Source organism: Patiria miniata, unplaced genomic scaffold, assembly GCF_015706575.1.
Source record: "Patiria miniata isolate m_02_andy unplaced genomic scaffold, ASM1570657v1 HiC_scaffold_3, whole genome shotgun sequence".
NCBI lineage: Eukaryota > Metazoa > Echinodermata > Asteroidea > Valvatida > Asterinidae > Patiria > Patiria miniata.
Genome location: NW_024037069.1, coordinates 16,896,159 through 16,918,167, shown reverse-complemented (window position 1 = coordinate 16,918,167; position 22,009 = coordinate 16,896,159). Strand labels below are relative to the sequence as shown.

The 22,009-nt window shown below is 41.8% G+C and overlaps 3 protein-coding genes across 3 annotated transcripts in view; all 3 read right to left on the bottom strand.

Annotated features, from left to right (window-relative positions):
* LOC119738640 (trichohyalin-like) overlaps window positions 1-5,162 on the bottom strand; it is an 81,180-nt gene extending 76,018 nt beyond the window's left edge. The window contains exons 1-4 of the mRNA XM_038213553.1: window positions 4,683-5,162; window positions 3,712-3,861; window positions 2,098-2,181; window positions 133-264 (exon numbers count right to left, since the gene is read on the bottom strand). Of these exons, the coding sequence (XP_038069481.1) occupies window positions 133-264; window positions 2,098-2,181; window positions 3,712-3,861; window positions 4,683-4,982 (666 nt within the window). The 5' untranslated portion in view covers window positions 4,983-5,162. The remainder of the gene's footprint in view (window positions 1-132; window positions 265-2,097; window positions 2,182-3,711; window positions 3,862-4,682) is intronic.
* Window positions 5,163-9,874: 4,712 nt separating this feature from the next.
* LOC119738303 (histamine N-methyltransferase-like) lies at window positions 9,875-11,644 on the bottom strand. Its single transcript, XM_038213148.1, has 3 exons — window positions 11,367-11,644; window positions 10,738-11,055; window positions 9,875-10,239 (listed from the first exon to the last, which is right to left on the bottom strand). The coding sequence occupies exons 1-3, from the start codon at window positions 11,569-11,571 to the stop codon at window positions 9,881-9,883; spliced, it is 882 nt and encodes a 293-aa protein (XP_038069076.1). The 5' UTR covers window positions 11,572-11,644; the 3' UTR covers window positions 9,875-9,880.
* Window positions 11,645-13,279: 1,635 nt separating this feature from the next.
* LOC119738037 (histamine N-methyltransferase-like) lies at window positions 13,280-21,688 on the bottom strand. Its single transcript, XM_038212755.1, has 4 exons — window positions 21,563-21,688; window positions 15,664-15,906; window positions 14,921-15,238; window positions 13,280-14,560 (listed from the first exon to the last, which is right to left on the bottom strand). The coding sequence occupies exons 1-4, from the start codon at window positions 21,597-21,599 to the stop codon at window positions 14,190-14,192; spliced, it is 969 nt and encodes a 322-aa protein (XP_038068683.1). The 5' UTR covers window positions 21,600-21,688; the 3' UTR covers window positions 13,280-14,189.
* Between the last annotated feature and the right edge of the window lie 321 nt (window positions 21,689-22,009).

Here is a 22,009-nt window from a genome sequence, read left to right as displayed (position 1 = left end):
TTGTACACTTCCCTCTAAAAACAGCAATTTTGAACTGATTGGACTCCGATAAAGCTAACAAATATAGTCAATGCATTTTGCCTTATCATCAGTCTTCACAGCATCATGCAAAAATATTTCGTAGATACTCACTTCCCACTTGCCTGTCGCCCTCGCGTGACCAATCAGACCGATTGCGATGGTTAGATCGTGGTTCAGATCGCTGTTCTCGTCTCGTAGCGCTTCATTTTCCTCTCTTTGACGATCGAAGCGGTGCTGTAAATCCTTCATCAAAGCCACAAGATATATATTTAAAGTGAAATTTTAACAGGAGTGCAATACTACAATGGAGCGTGTACATTTGTAAGTCTCGCCAGTCCAAGTTTACTTTTTCTGTGAACGTCTTTGGTACCAAACACTGACTAGTCTAGTCACAGACTCCCATGTTTGCATTTACCAAATTTGTTATCTGCGTGATCGACTGAACGGAAGTTGAGGTCAATTTTTTGGGCAATATTTTCAATATGTTGTAAATTGCCCTTGGATGGGACCATTCAGCACGCAAAATAAATGCTACTTCTCTCATCACCAATCTTCGCTGGTTGCCCATCCAGCAGCGTCTATCATTCAAAGTTCTGTTGATGGTGTACAAGTGCCTGCATGGTATTTCTCCTCCTTACTTGTGGGACTTACTCACTTTGTATCAACCAGGCAGGCCGGGATTAAGATCTTCCAATGATAAACTTCTTCTCTGTATTCCTACAGGTTCAAAATCGCTTGGGGACAAATCTTTTTCGATAGCAGGCCCCAAATTATGGAACACTATTCCCATCAACATCGGGGACGCCCCATCTCTCACCATTTTCAAGAAACGTCTTAAAAGTTTCTTATTTATAACATCCTAGTCCTCTCTTGTACAGCGTTTGTATCTTGTAAAAGCGCTTTACAAATACTTTATTATTATTATTATTAAATGGAAACAATAAGACGTTGTTCACAAATGTGTTGTAGATTCTGTACATGGTGCCTGGATGTGCTGTATTCTCTTAAAATCCTGCAGGTTTTCAATGCTAACTTAGGCCAAAAAAAAAAAAGTCTCCGGTTTCTGGTATGCGCGCGCGTCGCCGTGGCCATGCGCGTCGGCAAAATAAAAAAGGTTTTTTTCAATGAAAGATGATGTCTCAAAACCACCAAACTCACTGGTTTGACTGGAATCCTGCTGCTGCACAATTTTAACGTGTTTTTAGATTGGGTTATGGTCGAGAATAAGCTGTATGTGGCCTCTCTGGACTCCCATATATTTGCACTAAGTTTAGTCGGGCACCATTTGCAGTCATCAGCCGACATTTGAAGCAAAAAAAATCAGGTAAAAAAAAAAAAAGCCGCGTCGCCGCACCACTTTTTGGGCAAGCTCCATACCAGAAACCGGAGAATTTTTTTTTTTTGGCCTTACGTGTACATTTTGTACATGTGCACACTGTATGCAGTTGGTGAAATTTGACATAAAACATGTAAAATTGCTGGGGCAAAAACATATTTTGAATTGCCGCATGCAATTAGGATGCAATTACTCAAAGTGATTAAACGATGGATGTCTGACTGCAAAGGTTTGTCTTAGAAAGTTAACGAAAGCATGGGTACCTATATCAGTGTTTCCCCTGGCTAATGAACTGAGCGAGGTGGTAAAAATTCAAATTGATGATTGAAACAAAATTTACGCAGTCTGCAAACTGAAAAGAATGCAGTGCTCACAAAAATGCGCGATGATTCCATCTACACATCCAAATTGTGAGTCCTTGATACATAAAGGTCAAGGAAAACGCTCATAAATTACACAAAATGTAAATTTTTCGATAAGTATTTCCTTATTGCAAATCTTTACAGCGAGGTGGTGATATTGGCAAAAATTGAGCAAGGTGGTCACTGAAAGTAGCGAGGTGGGCCGCCTCACGTTTGGATAGGCAGGGGAAACACTGACCTACATGTATATGAAACCAAAATACTGAAGAAACAAAAGGCCTCCAGATGAATTTTTTTTTCTGAGTGCAAAAGTAATGCACTCTTGAATTATGAGGCACATCTCCATGTAAATGCAAAAAAAATTAATATGATACTTACATGGAGTGTTTGTTCAGTATTCTTCTTCTGTATAGTAACTAGTCTCAGCTCATGGTCAATGTCCTGGGACTTGACATTGATTTCCTGCAGTTATTCAATTGCCAGAACAAATAAAAGGAACAACTAAATTTATAATTTTTAAAAAGATTTCTTATTTATCATTATTTATTTCAATATCTTATGGGTTTTTAGCAGCCCAAAGGTTTTTATAACACAGTTACGCCTGGCGTTGTTATTGACGCCACGTTCACGGGTCTACCGTGTAGGCAATCTTCTTGGTCCACCAATCCTCTAGAGCTTGCTCATTCGTCTGGTCAGAGAGTTCATATCCATTTTTTGGGGTAATATTTACAACTCTGGAGGTTTTTCAAAGTTTAATTTAGGGCAGTGGATATTTAGCCGGAGACGGCAAACCTTTAGTAAACGTTAGCTTGCCGGATATGCACTGAACATGCGCAGTTACTGTTTTTTTGTACTTCAGACATTTTCCGGTAACAAATTTTAGTCTGGCTCCATGCCAACATTATCGTTGTAACTTCGTATTCACAAGATGGGAATCAGACCATTTTACAATTTCGGACTTTATTTCCCTTTAAAAAAATTCCTCCAGAGCCAGCGGGGATCAGGATCGAACCCGGGTTTTCCCACTCATGAGATCCGTTGCTTATCCACTAGACCACAGTTGCTACACAATCATTTTTGGTAATTTAATATATCTTATAATTCAGCCCTATCTAAGAGAGTACAGCGCCCTCTATTGATAGGGATTGCCGCCGGCAAACTTTTAGTAAGCGTTTCGCTCGTACCCCCCGCCCTGCAAACAGGACGCTGGGATACTCTGATAAATTCACGCTCTGATTGGTTGGATTTTGCGTGACCAGTGACCTACGCGTCATCAAGGTCATGACTCTGCAAGGTTTGAAACGGCCGTTAAGACTGATTCATTACTCTTTTATTCCAGTTTAGAGATGTTTTTTTTCTCTTTGAAAAGCGTGATAATGTAGGAAATTCTGTAAAACTCATCTGTGTTGTAAATTTACAATTCCCGTCACTCGCCCAGGCTCCGTTTCGAATCACGAACGGTCGGATTGTATTATGCGACGCTCAAAATTTTGTCCACATGGTCCGCAATGAAACAGAAATCACATCTGGTATGGAATGTGCGCAATTCTATGGGAAGTTTCGGATAGCATTTGCGCACATTGTCTAAATGCGGTCTCGAACAGCTGCAGCCAAATGCTTTATACATAGGTCATAGGCAATTTCCTGCACAAGATTCTGTGAAGCTCATCAGAGTTTCCCAGCGTCCTGTTTGCAGGGCGGGGGGTACGAGCGAAAGTAAGCGTTAGCTTGCCGGGATTACCGCCGGCAAAATATCTACTATCTTAATTTAAAGGCCAGGTGGTCAATGAATATCGCAAGCTTAATGCAATCATCATTGTGGAAGGCTGCCTCATCAACACCTCACACGTCACTTTTTGTTGACATGACTGTGAGTGTGAGCTGAATTCTAGCTTCTGGTGAAATCAGATCTGCCATTTATTCGGTTTGAAAAAACTTAGGATAACCAGATTTTGAAATCTCCGATTTCTCCCACCTCTACCAACTACCAACCTTGATTGCCATCTGTGTTTGTTGTAGTTGCCCTTCCAGTTGGCCTACTCTCTCGTTAGCTTCTCTTTCTAAATCCTCAACAGTTTTAAGAAGAACATCATTCTGGTCTGTCAAGTCACTGATGTAGGACTGTAGGATACGAAGCTTTTTCTGTTTAAACAATTACACAATGTAACTTGTAAGTGGTGGATTTTTTTTTTAATCAGGGTTTCGTTTAAACGTTAAAATCACCAACCCCACCCCTAAACAACTTCTAAAATGAAAACTTATGTTGGGCATATCCACATTTTAATATGATATTTTCTCTTCATGGAAAGAATGTTGCAACCTGACGCCACTTTTTTCTACCCCTAGAATGGTCTTGCTATCGCCCGACCATCTCCAAATGTAGTCCCACTAACTGGGGCGCTAGAACTCCTTTTTTGACATTTGGGATGTTGGTCTGTCGTACTAGCTAGTACAACAGACCAACATCCCAAGTCAAAAAAGGAGTTCTAGCGCCCCAGTTAGTGGGACTACTCCAAATGTTAAAAAAGGCGATTTTTAGAGTCCTAGTTTATACTCGGACTACATCTCAATATCTCAATAAAGGTCAGTCATTGCAAAAATGTTGAAAAGACGTGACTTTTGGACTGAGATACTCCTAGCTGGAGTTACCCAGCCCTGAGTTTTATAGACAACCCAATGATAAAACTCAGGGCTGGGTAACTCCAGCTAAGATACTCCTATGAATGATGCTCCGCATGAGCGGAGCATCAATACTTACAATGTTCATGTAGTTCTAGAAGTAGGACCGAGAAACAATTCCAATTTTGTTAGGAAATTAATTGTCTTGACTCTCCATCGACTTTGTACATGTATGTGTTCAGATATTGCATGGCGTCATTGCAACATTCTTGGTCCCTCTTCATTTTTAAATTATATCTTGAAGTTCATAGGCTAACAAAGTTCTTTGAGGTTATTTTTTTTACCTTCGTTGTGTCTTCATGCCCATCGTCCTCAGCCTCAAGTTTTTCCAGACGACTCTGGTAAAGATCCCGAAACTCGTTCATCAGGCCCTGCATGGACTCGCTACCGGCGCTGCTGACATTACTGGCACGAGAGCTGGCGCCAACAGCGGAACCGAAATGACCTCTTCCCGCGGGGCTAGCGGCGCGGACGGCCGGCGTGGAGGAGCTGTATTTCACGCTGACATTGTTGGAGTCCGTAAGTGGTCTCTCAGCTCGAGTCCTGAGCGAACTACCACTTCGTCCGTAACCAAAGTCGGCCATTTTCAGCGTCTTATCTTAATGCATAGTGCAGCTAGCCCTCAGATCATGTTGTGATGTTTGCTGAATTTGTCAGGAATATTGCCGGTAATTTTCAAATCGGATTATTTATGTGCCACTGCCGTTCGATCTGCAGATGACCGCACGTATATACTGCATGCACACAAGTACGGTACGTACCGGCTGCACATGAAGTATGAAATACAGTACACAAACAACAAACATACGCCTGACTCAGCCCGTTGATTGGTCTGTGCATGGGTACGGTACCGGGTCTTGCGCCTGTATTTTAACCGACGGCTGTTGCATGCAATAGTTGCTAAAATTAAATAAGATTTGAAACTTGCTCAAGTTTTTCGACCACCCTGAAAAGTTCCACATGTTGAAAGTGGCAGAAGCTCTTATTATTAGTTTGGCTTTGAAAATAAACAAGTGCATGATTCTGTTCTGACAGCCTGGAACAAGCATGATTTTTGTTAATGATTATGTACATTGCACGCTTGTTGTAAAGCGACTGAGGGCGCTAATCATCTCAAACGGCTGTGATTTTACCGTAGACAAAATTAGGTTCTTCATGTCTATGCCGGATTTTTTTAGTATATAGTAGAAACATTTATTTCAATGTTGCCATTTCCACACAATAAAATGCTACAATGCCGTGTAAACATATTATACAGAGCAAAATGCAATGAATTATGTAATTGTGTATAATAATGTACATGGATCAATACTAAAAAACAATTTCACGACAACATTGAGGTATAAGGTGAAGCGTCACGCTTTTGTACCCTAACCTATCGACAGACAATTGGACATGACCGAGAAAAACAGAGACAGTGACAAAGGACAAAATGGACAACAGTGAGACACACAGAAGACACAATCTAGAAAAACACAAACTAGTATGAGACGAGGGCATACATCTAGATTCATAAATTATAACTAGTTATTCGAGCAAACGTAGAAAAAAACCACAAACTATGATACGAGAGCATAATCATCTAGATCATAAATTATAACTAGTTGTTCGGGTAAGAATTGAGTAGATGTGATCTCAGGTTTTTAACAAAGACGATTTTAAGAAGTCATCTAGACTATTCCCACGTTGAATAACGCTTTAGACAATGTTGTTCTGTTGAATTGGACATATAAATTTCTCCTACTAGTGCTTCTGGTATTATACAAAATGAATATCAGATGTGAACATAAAGAAGGGGTTGAAACAAGTAGGTAATGCATTGTGTGTAAACCCAGGTTAAAGTAGTATAAGTCATTGAATTGTAAGAGTCTCAAATTCGCAAAAAAAGGAAGGGTACAATCACGATAACCAGCATGCGATATTAATCGGACCGCTCGCTTCTGTAACATGAGCAGTTTGTTGCATTGGGATGGTGAACCACCCCAAGTCAAAATTGAATAATTTAGATATGGCAAAATAAAGGAATTGAAACAAAGTTAGTAAGATTCTACTGGGGAGGTAATATTTTAAACGATTCATTATGCCGACATTTTTTTGATATTTTTGTCGCTATATCATCGATGAGTTTTTTTCCAAGTGAGATTCTCGTCAATAGTTATGCCCAAGAATTTAGTGCTTTTTACTTGACTTAGATTGGAATCGTTTAAAATTAAGGGAACAGATTGAGTGTATTTATACTGATGGGCACAAAAAAATAATATAGTTCGATTTCACTGAACAGATTAATGCAAAGTTTGTTACATGTAGCTAAGAGCCACGTACTAATTGTTTTTAATTCAACATTAAGGTTTCTAATAGCAGTATCAACATTTTTATGAGTATATAATAAACTAGTGTCATCGACAAATAAACAAAATGAAATAGTGTCAGAGGTGTTAATGATATCATTAATAAAAAAATATTGGGCCTAATACAGAACCGTGCGGTACTCCAGAAGTAATATCTCGATAGGGAGAATTTACAGAATATGATACGTACTGCTTTCTATTACTCAAAAAACTTTTAAATAAGTCAAGTGCTGTTCCACGCACACCATAGTGTTCCAACTTACTTATTAAAATATCATGATTGACTGTATCAAAAGCTTTTGACAAGTCTAGAAATATGCCAATCGAGAAATTATTTTGTTGAATCGCGGTACATATTTTACTTAGAACATAGGATGTCGCCGGCGTGTTCATTTCGGGTTCCTTCCAACGTTTAAGACAGTCAGCATAGCTTGATTGTTGGGTTGCAGTGGTGTAACCCAGGGGCTGGGGGGGGGGGGGAGGAGATACATTTCCAATGCCCCACAGGTGCCCCTCCCCCCCCCCCCCCCCCCCACACACACACACAAAAACAATCCTAAATTTGCAGTGGCGTGAAACTGTACCGGGGGGGGGGGGTGATCGAAATCTAAAAATTGCCCAGCCGTAGTCAAAATCAAAGACTGGATTAGGAAGGTTCCACTTTTGAAGTTTCTTTTTGAGAAAACAAAAACAACCATCTCACCCCATATAACTCCTAGTCCAAAATGGCGAAAAAAGGAGAAAATAGGATTAAAAACTGAAAGCCAACAGCTAAACAAAAAGGTTGCTGTTATGTGTGACATTGCATTGGTACTTTGGTAATCAAGCAACGCAGATCACTTATAATTACCCAGAAAAGTACCTACAGATTTCAGTTTAAAAACCCTCCTCCAAAAAAGGGACTTTTATCAAACTGTGAAATTGAGTTGAGTTGAAATTTCAGGCAGTGGAGGTAGTTTCAAAATAAGGTGTCTACGGACGTGACACACTCCTTTTTTTTTTTTTACATGCGTTATAACGTTAGCAACGGATCCGTATCCAGGTACGACACCCCACAAATAATTGTGTATTTTAAAATGGACTCTCTGTTTTCTCAAAGAAGCCCCTGAGCCAAAATGTCAACAGGTTACACTCAACTTGAGACTATGTGTAACTTTGTTGGAAAACTTAAATTGAGCACGTACCTAAATGACCCCCCCCCCCCCCATCAGACCCATCCATATCTAAAAAAATAAAAATAAAAATAAAAAAAAAATTCTCCCAACGTTCTGAAACATTTTTTAATGCGGTCCAATAATGCAAATTTATACGATCCAATAAAAAGGGTTATTTTAATGAAACAGTCATTTGGGGCATTATTCTGAAAACAAAATCGCAGTCATGTGGCAAAATGAAGAATGTCCCCGAACCCCTTGTTTTTGAGTAATCGGCGCCTGAAGTCGGATATGTGAAAAATCATGTAAAATTCAATTTTGGGTATTTGTAATTTTGAGGTATCCCAGATTCACACTGCGCATTTTTATTGGGGCAAAAATATACCCCAAAAAGTGGAAAACCAAAAAGTGGAAAACGGAAGAATGTTTTTCACTGCCGTTGGCGACGCAATGCGTATGATATCTTTCTTTTTTGTTCAAAGCTGTTATTCTTGAAATGAGCTATAGGTCAGCGAACTTAGATCGGCGGCGGGACACTGTCAAAGTTCCTGCGGCATATCTTTGGATTAAATTAAGCTACAGATATAAATTTGGTATCATCAAAAAGGTAATGATTTGCTCTTCAACATGATGCATGTGGCCTATAGCTTGGAAAGTCAAGGATGGGGGTTATTCTTCATTACGCTGTGGTCGGTCACAATATTACGTTTGTTTCTTTAATGTTGATGAGCTCGCAGAAGGCCATAAAGGTACGGAAGGCGCTGGCGTGGAGGGCTATGAAGGACATGAAGATCTGGTAGTCGAACCTGACCAGCCCGGAGCTCAAAGAGAGAATATTCATAGGTGCCATAGAGTCCATTCTCACGTACGGATGTGAGACGTGGACACTCACCAAGACCATGCTATACTCACTACATGGTTGCCATACACGAATGCTCAGGATGGCTCTTGACGTCAGTTGACAACAGCACTAGCCTTTAGTCAAGTCCCACGCGCCTGCGCCTGCGGCTTCGCCATAGAGCTATATTAGCTCTATGGCAACCTCGTCCCCAGTGCTTACTTTATTTCCAACACGGTTTCCAATAGTAAACCCTGGATAGGAAACTCTCTTCCTGTATCCTGATTCGATACCGCAATTGGCCAATAATGGATTTTTATCGTGTACTTGGTGTTGTTATTCACAACGTGCAGTACGTGTTTTCGCGATCATTCGTCCACGCCTTCTCGAAAATATTAATTTCCTTTCCAGTTTGTTAATATTAATATGAAATGTGATACTGCATATTGTTTCGTTAAGATCGTAACAGTTTAATTGAATAAAAATCGTGTTTTCGTAACTCACGCCATGCTCGCGCTGCTATACGAATTGACTGTGTTTTTACCCCAGACACCGCATACAAAAACAAACGCTAATGTAACGCACATGCAGGCACCAGACTATTCCTCATTTGCATACGTGTTCAAAAATCTTGCACATGCAAATGATCCAATACCAGGGTGAGAGAGCAGGTAGTGATGGGCGCGTACTGCGCGACACCCTGGGTACGAGGCTGGCTCTATGGGCTTCGCCGATCGTGCTAGTCTTTTTACGTGCCAGCATCCGGGGTGCGTCACGTGTTCGGGTAAGCGCATTGGACTTGACTAAAAGGCTACAACAGCACATGACGAACGTCGAGGTCTGTGGAGACCTACCGCGCGAAGCTAATTACCACTAAAATCAAGGCAAGAAGACTGCAACTAACGGGGCACTGTTTACGCCACCCTGAGCTACCGTGCGGCCAGCCAAGTCATAACATAAGAGCCCAAGCACGGGATGATGAATGCACCCTCCCAAGACTATGATCAACACTCTGCTAGAAGACAGCGGTGTGGCTATAGATGAACACACTGATGGGGGGGGGGGATGGAAGGGAGGATCTAGGAGTGGAGCGTCCATCATCGTGCCCGACGCCGGCGCCGTTTGCCTAAGTCGACGTAGTGTCAATGTTGTGGCTTGCTTATAACAATTGCATCCCAGTCCATGTTAAGATAAATACCATCATTTTTGCTCTCGGAGCACAAGCTGCTACCCAGGCACTCCATGACTGTCCTCTGCATATCTTCAGGCGCTGTCTTCCTATAGTTCAAGACATTGGTGAGAAAATCCACCAGCAAGCCGCCTTCCTCAGAAGCTTGGTCGAAGCACTTGGTGATGTCTAGTCGCACTGGGTAGGGGTGCTGCGTGTACGGGATGCCCCGACGGTCTAAGGAGCTGCGTATGTCAGCCGAAGTACTGTAGTTATGGTCACTTGGTTGAAAACATGGAAAGCGCTCCCTATACCGACACAGTCCACTGTTTTCTAAACAAGACAAGATGAAAGTTTTACAAGTTCAATCAACGCAGGGTTTTCGATATTACTTGACCGGCCAGTATCTCTGGTTCTGTGGAGTACTCACACAATGATGGCTTAATGAATTGACGACTCGACTAATTGAGTCATATACTACCCGACTCCACTCGAGTCACTACTGGTACATGACTCGACTCGTGTAACTGCGAGTCAATTAAGTCTTGACTTGACTTGATACAACTTGACTCGGCATTTCTTATAAACAAAGCGCCTTGAGATGCGGTCACTACAAGCTTCAATTAACTTCAGGTTGCAAACTGGGACCTTGAGTGCTGAAAAGCATGCAAAACGAAATCAGGCCAAATTAATTTTTAGGACTAAAACGTTTTAGGACTCTCATACATACACTAGTATTGAGAGTCCCAAAATTTCGGACTAGCCAAGTTGTAAGCTGGCCATAATCTCAAGTTTGATCACGTTATTAAAATAAGTAAGTAGGCCGGCTACCTGACAAATGGATGACAAGTATTGCTCCACCAGGGATCAGGCAGTTGTACAGATACTCCAGGGAGCTGTCGTAGTCGTCCAGGTGGTACATGCAGTGAACTGCGCTGATGAAATGGAACTTGGTCGCATCTCCCGCCTTCTCGTATTGCTCGAGCTTCTGCTGCCGAAAGTCACACTCGACACCTTGTAGTTCGTGAGCCTTGGATTGAGCCAATGCCTTGTACTGGCCTAGCAACTCACAAGAAGGCTCAACTACACGATTGTTGATGCGTGGAAATCGCCTCTTCAGCTTCTCCAACATCGCACAATCCATTTCACCTATACGAAGTCATGATAGACCAAAAAATGGCGTATATTGTAATCCAATAATTGCCAAAGACATACAGCTCGACCCAAGAGATTTCGGACGTGGCCTTAGCATGTGCAACGCCCGCGCCAGCCAAAATCCCGAGTGACTTATTCACCTACAAGAGGATGATTGGTCGAAAGCTGCCTCGGAACGGGGGGATCTCCACTCCACGTTTCGAACTTTATGTGGATATCTGTGAATGTGCATTATAACTTACAACTTTTCCAAAATTACACACAGTGAAGTATCGCAATAATTGGGCCTACTGCGTTATACGTACCTGACCCACTGCCCACTCCCAGGACCCGTAGCTCTTCTCGTCCGTCCACTGTAGCCTGGAGTTTACCAACCACCGGCTCGCTAAACACACCGTCCACCCAGTCAGAGTACGTCCTGAACTTGGCAGACCGAGCGCAGAAGACTTTGAAAGCCTTGACATAGTGGCCCGGATCGTTGAACAGACTCGGTAGTGATTTTGTGTCCATGTTCTCTCGTCTTCTCGATACTCCTTTTTTTTAACAGCTGTATAGACAACCTGCAGAGTGGACTAAATTTGACCCAAAAAGAAAGGGTTGATTAATTGGCTTAAAAAGTCTCTTCATGATTGAAATTCAAAGAAATTCCCAAAATATTCATATAGAACCTCGGAGAAAAATCATCTGCATGCAATTAACAAGCCTGTGAATGAGAAAGACACATACGGGGACAGAGTGGTTTTTTTTTAGTTTCTTAGCAAAAAGACTGTACTAGTGGCGAGGTCGTTCGGAGGGTTATGGTGTATTTTTGTGGGGTGAGGCCGCAGTTACACTGCAAAAAAAAAAAAAAAAAAAAAAAAAATTGCCTGATCAACATGACAAAGAATCGGCCTTCGTTTCTATAGATAGACCTACTTTAATTTTTGGCGGACGGACTAGTTTGGTTTGACCATCGACGTATGGTCACAATCGCATGAAAATTTGAAGATTTCGGTAGCGGTTTAATGTAAAATATGAAACGAGCGTCATCTCAAAAAACTTCTTTCCAAGAATGATGGACGATAATCACGTGATTCGTTTCTTTACATCATCATTCTTATGTTCTACATTGCATTATTCTCGCTGACAAAATACAAAAAGTACTGCTTGGAACCCGTATGCCACCAAAACATCTCTTCGCTTGAAAGAGTCCAGAGGCGAGCTGCACGTTTCTTCTGCACGTTTCTTCTACAAGGATTTTTCAAGAATTAAGAAGCAGCGTAACTCAGATGTTGGCTACCTTGGGCTGGACATCACTTGAAGAGAGGAGGGAATCAAACCAACTAGTATTTTTTGTACTAGGTCATCGACAACACAGTAAACATTCAACCAGATGCACTGCAACCGAAAAGTAACAGACAAAGGAGGGGGAACAACTGCCAATGCAATGAAATCACCGCAAGAACCAATGTCTACATGCAATCCTTCCTACCAAGAACTGTCAAAAAATTGAACAAATTACCCCAAGATGTCATCAATGCCCCAAACCACAATCAATTCAAATCCTTGATTTAGTTGAATATGCCACTCTCCAAGCCTCTTATAGTTAGACTTCCTTGAGGAGTTCTGAAGAGGATAACCACCAAGTACCAAGTACAACGTCAAAGCCAATACACATTGTTGCGTACTTACATGTTCTTGTTAGTAGTGTAGACGTCGTCGACACAGCCATTCAAGGTTACAAGTTCATGGTACATACATGTATGTGCGTCGTCGTTGATGTTGTTAGACTTTGCCCAAGTAGGTTGCGAGTTCCAAGGTAAGGTTAGTCTTTCACCAAGGCCATCGTGGCTTAAATTGCCCGCATTCAAAGCGGCGAAACCGAGAGGCGACTGGAGATGGAGACCACACATGCGAGTGGCGAAGGCACGAGGGCCTTTTCTAACTTGTCGAGAAATTCTTACGTTTTTCTTTATAATCTCGATTTTTGCTACCCCAAAAGGGTAGTAAAGTTCCAACCAATCATCAGCCTTTTCGTGCGTGCGTGGCTACTACCCGGACGCGTCGACGCGCCCGGATGCTTGCACAAAATTTAAAAACAAAAAATGCGAGTCTAGTTTTCCACGAGATCGTGACCGCGTAATTGTTCTTACATTATCATATTTTAACTTTATTTATAAAAGTATTTCAAGAAATTATTTGAGTGTATGAATTTATTTTTCATCCGAACTATATCAATAAAAAAAGGCACCAAAATACGCTGAAAATGGCAAAACAAAAATTGACAATAAGGTTAAATAGGACAGAAAGGTGTATTTTTATGAACTGCATTTAAACAATTATAGCATAGCACAGCATAGCATATTCGTAGCTTTGTGGCGTTGTACTAGCGTTTAGCACGGTAGTGGTTAGCGTACGTATATATAGTAGCGGTTCGCTGCAATGCTATAAACACAAAGAATAGCTAACCTTAAGGTGCATCCTTTAAATACACATCAAAGGAGGATATGAAATTAGATAAACTATCTTGATTATCAATGTCATAAGCACACTGAATTACCAAAGAAATCTCACCCGGGTATCACAATTTTGATCGGAAACACTTTGTCCAAACAAATAATCAATCAAGAACAATCGTGTTGAGGTGTGTTTAAATATTTGTACAAGTTTCTAATTGATGTATAATTAATTAATATAATTAATTGCCACATGATATTTTGCCAATAATTGCTCCGACTAGGCTCACTCAACTAAAACAACTTCAAGTTCACATTTTTTTGTTACATCAGGATTAGTTAAATCAAACTACGGAGACGAGTGACATCCGTAGACGGTGAGTTTTTTTGGATCGCGAGGCGAACAAAAAAATCAAGCAGGATAAACATCTGCTTCACGACCTCGCGGGGCAGAAAACTCAGCCAAAAAATGTACCGCACAAAAGGGAACATTTTGTGAGCAAACGGCCTCGACTGACTTTTTGCTCAGCACGTGGCTTTCGGCGGTAAGTGTGATCTGCACAAGCTTGGACGCAATGAGTTCACTTTGAAGTAACTTTCCACAGGTTTTAGGTAACTTTTCCGGCCCAGTGTAAACAAACAACTTTTCGGAAATTTTGTATTTGTATAGTGGCTTGATTATTTTTGATAAAATTAATTGAATTCTTGTTGCTTAATTATTACTACTGCATCCAGGGGAATGTTCAGCAGTATGGCCTCATTTTTCCTCTCGGAGCAGTCGCTGCTTGCAAGATACTCCATCATGGATCTCTGTTCGTCTTCGGCCGCCGCCTCCTTGAAGTGAACGGTTTGGGTCAGGAAATCCACCAGCAGGCTGCCTTCCTCAGAAGCTTCGTCGAAGCACTTGGTGATGTCGCAGCTCGTGGGTTGGTGGTACTGCGTGTACGGGATGCCACGGCGGTCCAATAAATTGAGTAAATCCCTCGAAGTTACTTGTAGGTCACAACCGGCCCGACCATAAAGTTGAGGAAAGCGGTCCAGAAATCGCTGCCATCCGGTGTTTTCTGAACAGAAAAGTACACCAAAAAATCTCAACTTATCCCCACCGTTTATAACGCCAATAAAAGTGGTTCTTCAAGACTGATTTTGGGAGCTACAGTGCTGAACAAATTAGCCTTAACTTAACACTTTTCTTTTCTATCGGGGTGAGGGGGGAGGGTTGACGTCGGTCAACAATATTCCTCGTGTGCCTGACCTATATGCGCATTATGGCGATAACTTTCCCAGGATGCTTTGAGTTTCCTTTAGAATATTCTGTATAAACCATTGCCAGCGCCCTTGCATAGAACGAAACCCGTTGGGAGCTGATGCTGTACGTGCTACGCCAAAATAATAAGATTTAGCACTTTGCATAAAATACTGACCTTGCCTTAGGATCACAAGTAATGCTCCTCCTGGGATCAGTAAGTCGTACAGATACATCACGGAGCTATCAAAGTTGTCCACGTAGTACATGGAGTGAACTGCGCTGATGAAATGGAACTTGGTCACATATCCCGCCTCTTGGTATTGCTCAATAGTCTGCTGCCGAAAGTCAAACTTAACACCGTGTAGCTGGTGAGCCTTCGTTTGAGCAAATGCCTTGTATTGGACCAGCAACTTCTGAGAAGGGTCAACTACACGATTATTGATGAGCGGGAAACGCTTTTTGAGCTGCTCCAACATCAAACAATCCATCTCACCTACATAATGGCCATAATAAAATTAAAAAAATATTATAGGCAATGACAATTAGTGTCAATAGTCTTGCAAGAAGACATGTCTTGAGCTGTTCAAATCATGTCAGATGTCGGGCTGCAATAATGAGAGTATATCGTCCGTTAGCCGGCCTGTAGTCTTGGTCCAATCAAGATGGGATTTGGATTTGACTTCTCAAACTGGCCTCAGCTAGGTCGATCTCGTGACGATACAGAACGGTACGTGGCGATTGACATTTCAGGATCAACTGTTCGGCACACAAAATCACCGATATTTTGCGACCTGAGTGCAAGCTTCGATGATAATAAGGCGATCGACATCAGTCGGCGCTCAAAAAAAATAGACAGTCGCAAAAATAGGAGAAAAAAATATTGTTTGTAACTTTTCCATTTGTGAACGGTATTCTTACCTGACCCACTGCCTACTCCCATGACCCGTAGCTCTTCTTCTCCGTCCAGTGTGACCTGGAGCCTACCAACCACCGCCTCGCTAAACACACCGTCCACCCAGTCACAGTACGTCTTGAATTTGGCAGACCGAGCGCAGAAGACTTTGAAAGCCTTATCATAGTGGTCCTGATTGTTGAACAGACTCGGCAGTGATTTCGTTTCCATGTTCTCTTCCCTTCTGGATTTAGTTTCAGCGTGACAACCTGCATGAGCGAGACAGGTGTGGAGGCCAATGTCAAAAATTATCGCCCAGTCAACAATTTACAGTTCATTTCGACGATGCACGAAAAAACTGTTTGCGACCAGTTACAATCACACCTTACTTTTCATAATCTTCTTCCTACATTTCAGACAGCGTATCGTAATGTGCCACAGTACTGAAACGGCACATTATTGAGACTGCAGAGTTGTAATGACTCGAGTCAATGACTCGACTCGAGTTCGACTCGAGTCACAATTTTTGGTGACTCGACTCGACTCGAGTCCCTAAGGATAAATGACTCGACTCGACTCGAGTCACTGCGAGCAAATGACTCGAGTCGACTCGAGTCCTTCGTCAGAAGACTCGACTCGAATCGAACGAAGGCTAATAAGACTCGAGTCTCAAAAATAAAAGCACAACTTTGCGAAAAGTATTTGCAATGACTTACGGTGCAAAATTTATGCTCACTTCGCTTTGCGAATTAGTCATGTATAAATATACAACGTGTCACAGACTCCCACGTCATGGTTCTAGAACGCACAAAATACTATCCAGGAACCAGATTTTTCGCTTCATCAAATTAGGTTTGCCTTTCACCGACGTATAAACATTGTTTACTCAGTGTGTTAACTCCCGAGTGAAAGTTGGAAAAAATCACTCGGGTTGGACTCGAACCCACGACCTCCTGCTTTCTAGTGCAGATGTCTTACCACTTGACCACAGAGCTAACGGGATCGGTTGGCTGGTTCGAATCTGATGTACATAGCAGCGGGTACCGCATAAACTATTGTAAGATGGAATTTTGCGTCGGGGTGATATAAATCAAATTCGTTTGCCCTTCACCGACATATAAACGCAAGAAGGGCAAACCTAATTTGATTTATATCACCCGACGCAAAATTCCATCTTAGAATAGATTTTTCGCTGTTTCACCATTGGCTTTAGGCGAATTCTTATAAAGCTCTTGGATTCGAACGCTTGCTAAACTTATGGCCTCCTTTTATAAATGTTGGTATATAGTGTTCAAATATTCGTGACTCGAATTGACTCGAGCTAAATATTTGACTCGACTCGACTCGACTCGACCTTTCGAGCTAATGACTCGACTCGACTCGAGTCACTTCTTTAAAATGACTCGACTCGACTTGAGTCACTTCTTTAAAATGACTCGACTCGACTCGACTCGAGTCACAAAAATCAGTGACTCGTTACAACTCTGATTGAGAGTGGAAAAAAAATCCCTTACTGGCCAGGAAACAACAAACAGGTTACCTTGCTGGTTTTGCTCGACCTATTAGCTCTGCTTTTGACACACTTGTTCACATTAATATCCTTATCCTTTTGGACACTTGAATAATACAATTCGGAGTCGATGGTTCAGGTCATATTTGTTTGGAAGATGTGGTCAACGGTATAATGTCTGATAACTTATGAGCACGACCTTGTGTGGGGTGTTCCACAAGGTTCCTGTTAGGGTCCATTATTTAAGTGTGGAAATTACATTGTGCAGGTCCAGTGGCGTACGCAGGATTTTTTCAAGGGGGGTGTTTCAAAATTGGATGTCGTCATTTATGACGCTAGAAGTGAAGATGGTAAATAGTGTTGGCGCCAGAAATAAAAGATAGTATCAGTGGGCTAAACTTAACGCTAAAATAAAAGTCAGGAGTTTGTGTTGGCGCCAGAAATAAAAGAGGGTATATTTGGACGGGTTAAACTCGAAGGGCCGGGAACCCACGACCATCAGTTATCTTTTTGAGCTAAAGCATAGTAAATCGGGAAAAAAATGTTCTGTGTCTTTAGAGTATATGATGAACATATGAGTAAAGGAGTCAATGTGGGCAGTCCCTCCCCCCTCAACAGCATTTAAACAAAAACAAAAGAAGAAATTCAAGAAAAAAAGTGACACGGGCTGCGGAAGTGCTAGGATCTGTTCTTGTAATTGGCTAAAATTACTCAGCTTCGTCCCCTGGATCTCATGATTCTCATCCGTTGGGAATCTTTGTGTAAACCGCCCCCACCCCTAAGGCCAAACTTCAGATACAGGATACATATGCGCTCTGGTCACAGGAGCGGATTCAGACTGCCATTTGCCGGGGGGCCTAGAATTATTATAATGAAGGGTCCAGGACCTGCGAAGCCCTTACGGCGAGGGGTCCAAGGCCCGCTTAAGGGCCCCGAAAAAATTGGGATTTTAGATGCTCTGTGGTGCAATCTGAGGCGATTCCTGGCCACTTCCACCGTTTAGAAAACGTTTAAAACATCGAAAATTCCATTGAAATTTTTAATTTTTTGTTGTTGTTTATAAAGTTTATGTACTCAAAGTTGAGAACCATGTTCATATCCGTATTTTTCACAATTTTCTATTTTGGAAAGGGATTTAGGCCACTTGTAGAGCCGTTCACTGCTGAAGGTACAAAATGGTGGGGGCACCGCTAGGGTGAAATTACAGCATAGAAGGAATTTGGCCGGAGGACCAATGCGAGCGCGGAGCGCGAAGCACTTACGGCGTGGGGTCCGGGGCCCGCTTAAGGGGCCCGGGAAATTTTGGATCGTAGATGCTCTGTGGTGCAATCTGAGGCGTTTCCTGGCCACTTTCCCCTGGTTTTTTTAGCAGAAGTTTTTAAAATTATGAGGGGATATTTTGTTTCATTTGTTTCAAATACATATAGGCCTATATACTCTTGCTGCTATGAAGTGTTATCTGTATTCAAAGCTTAAAGTTGAGAGCATGCACATAATTTGTAATTGTTCCGCGCTCGGTGACATAACTCTCTAGTCCCTCCATATTTTTACATGGCAAAGGGGGTTGTTTAACAGCCAAAACACCTCCCCCCCCCCCCCCCTGCGTACGCGCCTGTGCAGGTCGAAAAATACATAGCCTATTAGCCTTACCAAATTAGGTCTCTGTTTTGCATCGTTGGATATTCTTGATTTTTCACCAATTATAAGCAAGACCATAGGCTTGAAAATGCTATGCAATCTGATTAGCTAGTCTGACCAACTTTTGAGAAAATCAGCGATTTCTTCATGCACAATGTTTATTGGGACACGCTGTAGTGAGCAGAGTTGTAACGAGTCACTGATTTTTGTGACTAGTCGAGTCGAGTCATTAGGTCAAGAAGGTCGAGTCGAGTCGAGTAGAGTCACAGTGTGTAGTCGAGTCGATCTGCCGAGTCGAGTGCAATATTTAGCTCGAGTCAAATCGAGTGACGAATGTTTGAACACTATAATCATAACAAATAATGACAAGAGAGAGAGAGTCATTTATCACTAACATTTAAAAAGAAGTGAAACTTCGGTCTTATAAAAGGCTATCTGGTTTGGCTTTCGGGTTCATAATTTTGTTCGCTGATCGCTGACAACATCAAAACCAAATTGCATTATACAAAACTGTTTCTGATTATTTAAAAGTGGGCATGTATCTATTTAGTTTTTAAAATGAGGGCATACATTTAGCCGGCGTTCAAATCCAAGAAGTAAATCAGAAATCGCCCAAAGCCAATGATGAAACCACGAAATGGAAAATGTGTTTTATGTCCGGTTCCGGGATAGTATTTTTGTGCGTTCCAGAACCACAAGGTGGGAGTCTGTGACGCGTTGTTTGTTACTTTGTACTTGACAAGCGGCCGCTGTACCGGATTCGCAAAGTGACTTGAATATAAGCCAAATCATCTGACTCAAGAGTCAGCTTTCTCTGTTATGGAATCATGTATTAAGGATTTACGTACTTGGATGCCCGCAAGTGGGTTATTCTTAACAGATAGCTAATCTGAATTCTTGGTTATTGGTACTCGTCAGCAATTGGCAAAGGTTAAGATAGACGGGATACAGGTTGGGGATCAGTTGTCAGCCCCGTGACTCTTGCCCGGAACTTGGGAGCATGGTTTTGATGTTAAGCTCTATGAAAGATCATGTTGTTAGAACGTGCAGTTCAGCATTTTATTATCTTCATGGACTTTTTTAAGACGTGCTAGTACTGAAACACTTGTCCATGCATTTATTACTTCCAACTTTTGGATTACCGTAACAGCTTCCTCTATGGGATACTTTATGTGCATTTAGACCGTCTTCGGCGTGATCAAAATTAATGCATGTGCCAGGCTTATGTGCAACATGTACAAGTACTGTCATATCACACCTGTTTTTATTTATCTTCACTGGCTTCCAATAAGGTCTAGAAGTGTTTTTAAAATCGTGTTGCTTGTTTTAAGAATATTACATGCTGCTTGCCCTGAATATTTGACTCAAATATATTATTTCCATAGTTTTGGAGCAGACGGAGTGGATCATGTGATCATGAAACTGTACTACAATAGTGGAGGGCCTTGACATATAGTGGCCCGGATCGTTGAAAAGAGTCGGCATTAATTTTGTGTCCATGTCTTCTCTTCTCTTCTCGATATTTGACAGCTGTAGACAACCTGCAGAATGGACTGAATTTGAATCCAAAGAAATTAATTGGTTGACTTAAAAAGTCTCAATTATTTCTTGATTGAAATTCGAGGAAATTCCCCCCCAAAAATTAAATTAATATAGACCTTCGGAGAAAAAAACCTGCTTGGAATCAACAAGGAGCTATGAATTAGAATTACATATAGGGGAGTATGTATGGGGGACCCCCGTGCGCCTCCCCCCCCCCCCCCCTTCCCCCCGAACTAATTTTCACCAATCTTTGGGGGTGCCTTTTAGGGTCCTAAAACACGTTTTGGATGTTAACAGGAAAAAGAAAACCGATGCGAAGGAGATATCCAAGATGGCGGCCAATATGGCCGCCAAAAATGGTAAAAACTGGGGAAAATAGATATCTAAAAAAGGCAGCACTTTCTGATTAGCCTGTATAGAGGGTGGGTATGCTTCTAAAGCAAAAAAAAACCCTACAAACTAAGCCTAAATGTGAAAATCAAAATTTGACCAAGTTCGACATGTTTTTGTACATGGTGGAAGTCTGGCCTTTTTTTACGGAGGAAGTCCAGTAAATTGGCTACATTTATTGAACCCGTATGCCACCAAAAATATCTCTTCGCTTGAAAGAGTCCAGAGGCGAGCTGCACGTTTCGTCTGCAAGGATTTTTCAAGAAGAAGCAGCGTAACTCAGATGTTGGCTACCTTGGGTTGGACATCACTTGAAGAGAGGAGGGAATCAAACCAATTAGTATTTTTGTACAAGGTCATCAACAACACAGTAAACATTCAACCAGATGCACTGCAACCGAAAAGTAACAGACAAAGGAGGGGGGAAACACCGGAAAACTCTGGAAAACTACCGGTAGTTTTCCGGTGTTTTCCGGTAGTTTTCCGGTATTTTCCTGTATTTTACGGTATTTTCCGGTATTTTCCGGTATTTTCCGGTAAATAGTAACACCGGACAAGGGTGGGGAACAACTGCCAATGCAATGAAATCACCGCAAGAACCAATGTCTACAGTACATGCAATCGTTCCTACCAAGATCTGTCAGAAAATATGGAACGAATTACCCCAAGATGTCATCAATGCCCCCAAAACACAATCAATTCAAATCCTTCATTTAGTTGAATACATGTATGCCACTCTCCCAAGCCTCTTTGTTAGACTTCCTCGAGGAGTTCTGAAGAGGATAACCACCAAGTTTATACCAAGTACAACGTCAAGGCCAATACACATTCCGATGCGTACTTACATGTTCTTGTTAGTGTACACGTCGTCGACACAGCCATTCAAGGTTACAAGTTCATGGGCGTCGTCGTTGATGTGGTTAGACTTTGCATATCAAATCCTTTGTGGTCAAAAGGTCCCCTTGTAAAGTGGCCAAAGCGCACAGCCAGATGACCTTGGACACATAGAGATAAGAGCTCTCGGGCTCTGTGTATATACAGTAGCGCTGCCTAGCACGTGTACAATAAACAGACCCTACGCGCTGAGCCATTGAGCAACGGCAAATTTTATTGGAGTTTAGATGTACAATTCTTTAGTAATCGAATACACGCGAGCCTAAACCTTAACCAATCACAATAAGGGTTATATTGTTGGAAAGCTGACGAGACGAAGAAAAATGACTCGAGAGATCTAAGCTCCCAGGTGGGGCTATTTAACGTTATGATGATGTTAATGGACCAGTTCTTGGCTG